Source organism: Falco naumanni, chromosome 1, assembly GCF_017639655.2.
Source record: "Falco naumanni isolate bFalNau1 chromosome 1, bFalNau1.pat, whole genome shotgun sequence".
NCBI lineage: Eukaryota > Metazoa > Chordata > Aves > Falconiformes > Falconidae > Falco > Falco naumanni.
In genome coordinates, this window is record NC_054054.1 from 69,390,258 (window position 1) to 69,401,254 (window position 10,997).

Here is a 10,997-nt window from a genome sequence, read left to right on the forward strand (position 1 = left end):
ACACACCTGAAACACAGAAGACTTTTTGTTTACCTAAATATTCCATGCTGTTAAGTATTTCTACAAAATTTACAAGCCTTGCATGTGTCAATGTAGTATTGCCTGCCAACTTGTCTTGGAAAATTAAGCCTCTGGTCTATGTTCTACCATAGCCTGTACAATTACCTAAAATTTCTGTTTTCTCATACAAAGGCAGAAATCTCTTTAGTAGTTAGTGATAGTGTTGGTCACTGTTGAATACTTCAGATAGATAAAAACGCTTTTCTAGCCCTGTTGGTTAGTTTCTAAGGAGAGGGAGTTGTTGCTTTTTAAAAAATATGTAAGTTTTGAAATCAGTTGGAAAACCTGTTCCAGCAATTTCTGTAGGAGATAGAAACGGAAATATGTGCATGTCTTCCTTCATGATACTCAAAGTAGCAAATGGATTCTGTATATTCTAGAAGTTTCTTTCCATGTCCCCCCAGTGATTTGTGTTTTAGATGGAACACTCTGCTCATGCGTGCTTTCCCAAATCTGCTGGAAGACCCTGTATTTGAATTTACTAGCAAGTGTTGCAGAACTTCTAACTGGATATGGGCATTGGATCTTTCAAGGCTGGTATGTAGATGGGTTGAATCCTGGGAAGAAGAGGTAGATTTCCAGAAGCAATCTGGAGAGAAGGGCCAGGACATGTTAGAGATTTAGAAGAGTCTTAAGCTTATAGGAAGCTAATTCCAGTCTCCTGGCTGCAAAAATACATTCACAAAGAAATGCTAGGAGACTCATATTAACCAGCTGTATTATGGTACCTGTTTTATCCCTTGAGTTGTAATTGGAGGAAAAAATTACAGATCACCTCACCAATTCTGATGTGGCACAGTGTCAGATTCATATTAATCTAAGACCTGTAGCAAGCTCCCTGCTTGGATTTCAGGTTGGCTAGCCTGCCAACAGTGTCTGAAGGTACAAAGGCCAGGCTCTGGAACTTGGGAGGCCAAGTATTAGGATCTATGTAACCCAGAACTGGGATCCTAATACACCACTGTCCCTCCCATAGCATCCATGGGATGAAGGGTTTGTTTGATTTGGGCAGGGGGTAGAAATATTCAGAAACTGTCTTCCTTTCTCCTCAACTCACAGACTTCCTTTTTTCCTCCTCTACTAGTTCCCTTGTGGATTTGCAAGTGTCTGAAATACTGATGTAAGGTATGTTAGCTGTTACAGTATTTGTAATAGCATAGACTTTCAAATAGGAAGGACTGCTCAGAGAGATTAATATATTCCTTTAGCCCTGTGTGAAAATGAGCGTTCGTGTTTTGCTTTTATGGGAACTGGTGTATCTGTGCTAGTGTCTCAGTTCCAGGAGCAAATGAAGCAGATTCCATGGGATTATTACAAGAGAGAAGCAGTGCCAGGACACAGGTGCATTGAGGCATCAGTAGTGTCCAAGGTGATTTGTATCCTACTGGCATCTTGGGTCCTCTGCCTAAGTGCTAATGATATAATGAGCTTGAATGGGGGCAGGGAGGAGAAAGAGGAATTTGTATGTGTGGGTATTGTTCAAGCTGAATACATTAAATTCCCACTTTCGGGCCCTTGTGTGGGATCAGCTTTGTCTGTCTTCGCTTTGCAGAACACAAGCCCTCTCCAGCCCCGGCAGTCTTGCGTTTAGCCCAGATGCTGTTACAAAGGAAGTTTGTAGGCGCTGTGACTGCCTCTCAGGAGCTTCCTGTGGAGGCATCTGTGACGTTTTCCTGACTAGACCTAGCTCTTGCAACCGCAAGTGCCCCTCGAGCTATTTCCATGTATCCTGCTGGGTTCTGTTATAGTCCTTCAAATCTGTCCCAGCCACCCATAGGTTATGCTTGCCACCATGACTAAGACAGGTAGTTGAGAAAGTATCAGGTCTTTCAGCTCTCCACTTGCACCCCTGAGCTGTTCTTCACAGCTTGTGATCCCTCTCTTTGTTCCAGCTGCTCCAGGTTGTTTGACTCACAAGAACTGGCTCAGGCTGAGCGCTAGAAAATTATCTTGACTCTTGCTGTCTGTGACCAGCAGTCTGCAATCCTCTCTCCATTTCTTCTGTGGTGAACGTAGCATTTTTAAACATGAAATCAGCTTAGACTCTATTATGTTTGTGTGGCGAGGTTTTGATAGCAGGGGGGCTACAGGGGTGGCTTCTGTGAGAAGCTGCTAGAAGCTTCCCCTGTGTCAGATGGAGCTAATGCCAGTTGGCTCCAGTGTGGACCCACCGCTGGCCAAGGCCAAGCCCAGCAGTGACAGTGGTAGTGCCTCTGTGATAGCATATTTAAGCAGGTTCCTGGCAGGACCTGTGGAGAGAGGACCCTGTGCTGGATCAGGTTTGCTGGCAGGACATGTGCCCCTGGGGGGGACCTACGTTGGAGCAGTCTGTTCCTGAAGGACTGCACAGCTGGAGCAGTTCATGAAGGGGGAAGGACTCGTGTTGGAGAAGTTCATGGAGAGCTGTCTCCCATGGAAGGGATCCCATGCTGGAGCAGGGGAAGAGTGTGAGGAGGAAGGAGCAGCAGAGACATGTGATGATCTGACCGCAGCCCCCATTCCCTGTTTCCCTGCACTGCTGGGAGGAGCAGGTAGAGAAAATCAGGAGGAAGGTTAAACCTGGGAAGAAGGGAGGGGTGGAAGGAAGGTGTTTTTAAGATTTGGTTCTTATTTTCTCGTTATCCTGCTCTGGTAATAAATTAACTTTCCTTAAGTTGAGTTTCTTTTGCCCACAGTGGTAAGTGGTGAATGATCTCTCCCTGTCCTTACCTTGACCCATGAGACTTGTATCTTATTTTCTCTCCACCATGTCCAGTTGAGGAGGGGGAGTGATAGCGAGTGGCTTTGGTGGGCACCTGGCATCCAGCTAAGCTCAGCCTACCACACAGACTTTCATAGGTAGGTGAAAGCTACAGCTTTTCTTAGCCATCCTGTATTTTAAGCATGTGTAAAGCTGATACATCACCTATTTCCCACATCTCTCTGTTCTCCCCAATTAAGATTTAGGCTAAGGTTTCTTAAGCATCTAAAAGAATAGTTTCATTTACTCAGGATTGCCTCAGCTACCTGGAGAATTTGCATACTTTTTCAACTCTTACTTCCTGCGGAGGAAAAAAAGAAAGCCTTTGTCTTTGTAGTGCCTGCAGCTTCCAGGACGATATAAAAATAACAGCATGAGGAGGAGGAATCCACAACTTTTATTGCTTTATGATCAGCCCATCCTTCTTCCTCTCTAGCACAAAAGGTTTTGAATGGTGGTATAGTAGGAAAAGACACTGCAGCAGTTTCCATTAGCAAACAGAAGGCATATTTTCTTCCTGAATGTTAATCAGAATGTTGCTAATGCCATGAAGTAGAATGTGAAGATAGATTCTTTTAATGCTAGAGCATTCCTATGTAAAGTGTTCACTCTAGTAGGTAAAACCTGCTCCCACAGGAAGGTTCAAGGTGCTAGCTGCCTTTATCTTGCCTCTGATGAATATACATAGAGTTTTGCTTGAGAGGGTTCAGGATCTTACATAGGAACTGTGCAGGTTACTTTAGGTACCATGTATGGGGTGAACAAAGCAGAAAAAGTTCACCTTTGTTTTTAAATTGTGGTAGCTAGTGCCATTTAAAATACCTCTGAGACTTGATTCAAGTATATCCTGATGTTTTTACATCTGTAACTGGCAGAGGTTGACTGTAGGTTATCCCCTAATCATTTAGAAGAAAATAACTCATACTATACCTTTTATATGTGCCTGTTTTTTTCCTTCTAATAAAGCCAAGTCTAGCTGGACTTGCTGATATTACTGTGTTAGCAAAATCTGCAAAAGAGCTGCAATTTGTAACGCCAAAAGACTTTTTCCACTGTAAATTTCCCAGCTTCCTAAATGAAACAAAGTCTCTTTCTGTTGGTAAAAAAAATGTCAGTTAGGATTGTGATTCTTTGAAGTATTATATCAGGAAGGATTTACAGCACAGACCTGGTCTTCTAAATCAGTTGTTTAGTTGAATATGTAAGGTAGGCACTGCTGCAAAACAGTAGGTTGAAGGGAACAGTTGCTTTCTGCTTTGAAGTTATAGTTAGGATGGAATTAACAACTGTATTTTCAGGAAAGGACTCTGTTCTACAGGATTGTTTGACTGAATTTGCATGTCAGGGGAAGGAATCTAGTATAGGGAAGAAAGAAGAAAGGCCCTTCTGATTTATGAGAAGCGTACCTCATATTTAGAAAAAATAACTGGAAAATAGTCCTGTGGTTTTTCTATCCCCAAACCATACTGCTCTGGGATTTACTATAAAAATACTTACTTGACTTTCCTTATCTGTCTTATAAATTAGTATGGTAATGTTTTACTTCCACTTAAATACATTTTTTCATTGATGCCCAAATTCTGATACCCTTGGTAATTTAAAACAATAGGTTACTCTGGTTCCATGAGTCCTCCTTCTGGCTGGGTTAGGGGGTGCTGGCGATACCTGGATCTAAGGAAAGATCTAACGCAAAGTTCTGTAATTTACTTTAGTAACACAGGCTTTTATCTACTACAACTCGTGACAGACCTCTGGCTGGATGCAGCAGTAAATAATGGTCACAGCCTCAGGAGCAGCTAGAAAAGAACAGGACTAAGCTGCATGGGGAAACTTGAAGTGTATTTTGAGATCTACTCAGTATTTTCATAGTGTTTGACAAAATATATTGATAGATAAGCTAGGATGCATGCTAGAAATGCAGCGTTTTACCTGAGGCAACTGCCTGTTTCCTCTGCTCTGCTAATTTTACAGTGATGCTTTTTATAGTTCACAATAGAAGGCAGATCTTGGATAGCATATAAAGCTCTGCTTCTGGAAAAAATATTGTTTAAAAAAAGAAACTGATCAATATGAAAATAGATTTTTATTATTACAATAATTTAGAATAAGATTTTTTCACCATTTCTGAACAAACAGTATTGTAAGAGGAATTGTAAGTAATAGATCCACAGGCACAAGGATTGTCATGGCTATGTTTCCTGTTGCAGGTGTTAGGTCCACTTCACATATCTGCATTTTTACAAGCTATCTTAAAATGACAGCAAAAATATACTTTCGTGTTTGGAGGATGTAATTACTCAGTGAAGCTTCCTAAGATGAAAAGTCAGGAGTAACTCTTCGATCTGTGTTTGCATTGAAAAGGCGAATCCTTGCTTAAAGTTCACAGGCATCATCCAAGCAGAGGTAAGATGGTGAAGCACGCAGGTGCCAGAGGTCAGAGCCAGAGACTGCTGTTCATTGACTTGGATGTTTTCTGGGTTTCAGGTTATCAATGGCAACACTTAAAAATACTCCCTGAATGAAGAAACACTTCAGTTTGAGTGGACCCAATCTTGGAAGTACTTGTACATGCTTGTTGTTACAATGGTTCAATTAAGTAAAATGCATATTTGAATAAATGCAAGATGGGTCCATTAAACTGCAGCCTGACCCTGCTTCAATCAAAATAAAAATTAGTTTTTTCATTAATCAGAATAAGAAAACTCTTAGAGTACTGTAACCTTCTCTACATTAAAGAAACAGTTGAAAAGCATTGCGCATTCTTAAGAATTTCTGGAGCCCTAACAGCTCAGTTTCTAGTACTTAAAGCTTAACAAAAATTTGTCTGAGCCTGATACAAATTGTTGTAAATCTCTTAATTTAGGAAGGATTTAGATTCAAAGAGCAATTGTGGTTTGCGTTCATCTCTTAAACAAAAATAAAACTTTGCAGTATATCTGTAATATCACATTATAACAGCTAAAACTTTGACTTTCTGAAATGAAGTAAAGCACTACATTTTTTCTGGATCCCAAGTTACAAGGCTATAATAAAGATTTACAAATTACCCCACAATATAAAAATTATTATGGGTCCTAACCATACACTGGGATTTCATATGGCCTACAAGGAGTTTCCAAGTCTCACAGAAGTTCAATGAAATATAGGTTGCCAGCTCCAGTATATTTCATCCTTCATTCCTTGTTACTTCAGGATAGCTAGTGAATATTCTGGAGAGCAGCATTTGATTACGCTTTGAGACACCTTCACGGAGCCTGATTTTTCACAGGGAACGTACCCAACACTCAAAATCAGAGTTCTCCCTATGACTCAAGCTGAGTTCTCAGAGCTAAGACTTCAGGAATCTTTTTTTTCCTGACTCTTGCCTTCAATGAATTTCACTGTCTGAAATACAAATCTTCATCATTGTGCTTACATGACTGCATTAAGCCTATTAAGTATAATTCAGTCATTTCTAAAACTGTTTCAATTATTGCAAAGTATAGATCATCTCCAAATAAAATATTCTATATTGTAAGACATACTGAAAAGCTTCTTGTGTGCATCTTCCCCATAATCTTAAAATACAAAAGCCAAAGCAGTGCAAGCTTAGTAGAGGAGAGTCTTTCAGTCCATTCTTCCAAGCTGGTACTCCCTCTCCAGAGCTTTATTTTCTTCATTTAACTATAGGCAAAGTTTTCATAAAAACAGATACATCCATTAATAAAATTAATTAGAATCTTTTTTGCTTGCTGTGGAAACAGCAGAATTTAAGTGTGTGAGGTGATGTACAGTTATGCAAAATAATACATTATCTGTTATCACTGCTTTTTGGATTGCAGTAGTTCACAGAGTTTCACATACCAGTTTCTGAAAGTCCATCTCTGAGAACTTAAGAACTTCTGAGCAAGATTGAGAACTTGCTTTACCTTTTAGGGAAATAATACCAAAATTTGGGACACTGAAGAAAATGAAAGTAGGTTCGTTAGTGTAGCAAAAACTATTGTGTCAACTGCCCTAACTTTTCTCATCCTTTCTTTGCTGACAAGTGATTTCCTATTACACCTCAGTAGGGGTTTTGAATCATTTCATCTTCATACTCCACACTTCAACTATAGGAAGCAGAAACTTATACAAAAGTTTTAGAACAATTTCTGTATACCCTTGATCAGCAACACACACACCACCCCCCTTAACTTTAATAGTGTTTCCATTTTAATAGACAGTCAGTTATAAGCAATTATGCAGGAATACAGAAAATGCCTGACAGGAATTTACCTTCAGTTACACTGTCTGATGCAGGCATATACTTTTTGTGTCCTTTTTGCAATGCTTAGCGTGAGAAGGTCCTCACTTACCACTGGAGGACCTAGGCATTGCTGTATTGAAATCAACTGCACTGAACACTCAGTTATTGATGGTAATAGCAATGAGATGTTACATCACTGCTCAGCCTAGCTCAAGTGTAGGGCACCAGCCTGACCTAAGGATTGCCTTAGTCAGTAAACCTAAAGAAGTACCACTTGACTTTCAGATCCTCCTTGGGATTTCTTGCTTTGTATGCTCACTGAAGATCCAACATGAACTATATTAACTTGTTAAAATAGCTTCAACCATTTTGAAGATACTTTAGAAAAATACAGGGCTTTTGACTTTGAATTCTGCAAACAGTGAATCAGCCCATCGATACATTCTTCACCGTCCAATCTAACATTAGGAACTTTGAGAATGATGATTTTTTTTTTTTTCCTGGAAGAAAAATTTTGATGCATCTTAAGTCCTAGCTTATTCACTATGTGTTATGATCCCTATATCTGACCTAAGGAATCAGATAGGCAGTTAATATTCATTGAAAGGCACTGCTGGATTATTTTTTTTCTCATTTTAATAAATGTCCCAAGTCTGATAAAACGGGTTTTGTTTCACTTCACAGATCTTGCACTATAAAGCCGTTAGTGTGGAGACGTATGTGGAATTGCAAACCTGGGGCAATTTCATATTGCTACAAACTGGTTTGTACCGTATAAAGTAGTTGTGTAATTGGTTTGAAAATTGTAACTTCTTTATTTCACAGTACCTGTTTCTTGTGCCCTCTCTTTCCTTCCCTCCATTTCCATATTGAACTAAACATATCTTCTTCCCTGGAACCACCCATTGGCACCACCACATTTGGTAGGTTTGAAATTGAAATGTTTCCTACAAAAATTGAACCCTTTTTTCTTTTCTTACTGCAAAAATCTCCACTGAGAAAAAGGTTCATTACAAAAGCGGCTGAGGATGAAAACAAACAAAAAAGCTCAAGTTTTAGGATGTGTCTATTGTCTATGTTCATTGAGAAAGCAGTTCAGGAACAATTCAGCCTGAACTACAGCATCCCGGAAGACTTCAATTTGTCCATTTTCAAGGCTAATTCTCTTAATCTTGAATATTATTTGCTAAATATCATGGAAGAAAAATGTAATTTTAGCTGCAATTTGTAATTGTAGGTTCACTCTTGATGTGGGACGCTTTGAGAGAAAATTATGGGGTAATAGAAAAGCTCTTCATGATGTTAATCAGAATTAGTCTTCCCATTGAATGTTTCCACCTCAATGTCTTGACAAGGTGATGGCTTTTGGAAGATGGAGGTTCTCAATATCATCTGTGTGCTGTACCAGATACTATGGCTTCTGTCATTCACTTGTGAGTTTCCATTGCTTGCTGCAAACTGTAATAGGTGATTATTCTGTCTACTTCAGAGAAACTGGCTCAATGGGCCTGTCTGTTCCTATGCGTATGTCATCTTCCCGAGATAATTAGATGGTACATATCCTTTCTGACCTTTTGCTTCTGCTAGCCACCATTCTTTATTGCCACTTAGGTCAGAAAACCGAAGTATCCTAACCTTCTGGTACTCCTGAAGGCTGAGTTCCTGATCATTTCTTGCTTGAAATGCATAAACAGCATAGAAGGTCTGAAAAAGGAAAGCCACAAAAGTAAAAATCTGAATTCAGACATGTAGCCACATTTTATCCTGCCAGTGTGTATTAGTGTGAATTCTGTATTCAGAAAATGTGTAATAACATAAACGAACCAGTGTGCAACTACATGGTCTGTAGTTGCTAGACAGACTACAATGAATAGGGCCAAGATAAAAAGTAAAACTGAAGGATCTGGAAAATTTGGCTGGGGTGGAATAAACCAAGCTCTGAGACGTCATCACCTTACTACACTAGTAAGGTTTTCAGCTCACACCAAGTGCCTGTTTCTGTCGCATCAAGCTGCCTTGGATTGGATGGAGAATTTTCCAGCAAGGCATAATCACCTTTCCTAAAGCTCCAGTACTCAAATGTGGCACACAGGTCATTTCTGTGCCTTGCTGATCGGCATTACTACAGCTTTCTTGTCAACATTAAGTGGAAAAAATCCTCCAAACTGAGCTATTTTGCAGGTTCCTGCTCCATAGGGAGAACCTTGAGGCATTGTACATGGGGTGGGGTACTGCAGCAGTGTGTTTTAGGTGACACAGGACGGCAATTCACGGTTTAACTGATAATCTTTTCCTACCTTATAGCAATTTAAGAAAGGCAAAGAACAGAGGATAATGAATTCCCATGTTGTACTGACAGATTAGTGCCAGTCTTTTCTAGTGTAAAAGGAAACCATTGAAGTTACAAGCAGTATAATTCTAGATTTGAAGTAGGAACAATGAGAAGATAGGCACAGCATGTATCATACTTACATGGTGATCATCCGTATCCTGAAAAGCATCGGTCCTTGTGCCATTAGCTGTGGAATTTTCACAGAAGTGAAGAGATGAGCTGCTGTCACTCTTTTTGTGCCCCTGACTTCTTGTGCTGCTGTCAGCAGAGGGCCGTGAAGAGACAAAGAGGCTGATATTATCAAAATCGTCATCACCGAAGCTGTTTTCTGCTAAGTCCTTCTGTGTTTTGACTGGATTGTAAGGCCTCAGGAAGGAGGAATACACATACCCTTTAAGGACTAGACACCAGAACAAAAAAAGAGAAAATAAACAGCAAAATACTGCTAAAACCATTTCAAAACCAACCATTTTATGCAGCTGTCAGTATGACAGAGGCAAACAGACAGGGCCGGAATGAAAAGAAATCAATATCCCAAAGGGAAGCTGTTATTGGGATGTTTGTACAGAGAACTTACTTCCTGTGTCAACAAGCCATCTGCTTGTACTTCCAAAGGGGTCCTTTTGCTCCACAACAGCCACCAGTTCTCCTTCATGTAAATCAATATCAAATTCCTGCGTGGCATTGCACTTGCGCTTAGCTTGGTATAGCAATTCTGTGCTGTACGTAGACAACAGCTTGGACCTGTGGCCTTCTGTTTGATGTGTGGGTTCAAGCTGAAAAGCAAAAATACTACTCACCGGGAATAATGCTGAGGCCATTTCTAGAGCAACACAGATGCACAAAAACAAGTGTATGCTGCATGTGGCAATGGACCCTACACTTCTACACATAGATCAAGGAGTTATTTACGCAGCTATATGTAACCAAACCTCCTTTGCATATGCAGCAAGGACCTGTCCAACTGCAATATTAATAGGTGAGCAATAAAGGGTAGATTTTAAAGAAATGTAGGAATTTTGATAAAGGCCTATTCTGTATGTGAACTGTCATTTGCTTGGTTTTCCATAGCAATGATCTTTGAATTCCTATGTAATATCACAAAAAAAAAAAAAAAAAAAAAAAAAGCATAATCCAAAAATCTGCTGAAGTGTGCTAAGGTCACATAGCAACTTGCATGCTAACGCAGAAAAATCAAGTGGTACCCAAATAGTCTGCTTTTTGTGTGAAATTGCATCATTAAATAAGGGCAAGGTGCCATTAACTGCTGGAAGCATATTCACTCAGAGCTTGGTTAGAGGGCAGGGAGGGAGGTACCGCACATCAACGTGATCCTAACATACCACAGAATCCTTACTGACGATAAAATGGATCCTACAGCTTCTTCAGCTTCTCCTTTAAATCTGCACTTGAGGTTTTATCTTGGTGTAAACTAGACTCCTGAAAGCTCTGGAAATGTCTAATAAGACTGGGAACCAGGGGGACACAGATTTCCTGGTGGATTTTTTGAATCTTCAGCTGTGGGAGTGTATGTGTGTATAAATGTGTGTAAATACCAGTACACGTAACCACAGCTGAAGAAGAGGGGAAAAAAAAAGTTCTGAATTAGAAGACTAAGATGCACTGTAGAAGTATTT

At 39.9% G+C, this 10,997-nt stretch overlaps 1 protein-coding gene across 1 annotated transcript in view; it reads right to left on the bottom strand.

Annotated features, from left to right (window-relative positions):
- Positions 1-4,864: 4,864 nt before the first annotated feature.
- ARHGEF38 (Rho guanine nucleotide exchange factor 38) overlaps positions 4,865-10,997 on the bottom strand; it is a 39,848-nt gene continuing 33,715 nt past the window's right edge. Inside the window, exons 12-14 of the mRNA XM_040598297.1 lie at positions 9,938-10,136; positions 9,501-9,760; positions 4,865-8,732 (exon numbers count right to left, since the gene is read on the bottom strand). Of these exons, the coding sequence (XP_040454231.1) occupies positions 8,547-8,732; positions 9,501-9,760; positions 9,938-10,136 (645 nt within the window). The 3' untranslated portion in view covers positions 4,865-8,546. The remainder of the gene's footprint in view (positions 8,733-9,500; positions 9,761-9,937; positions 10,137-10,997) is intronic.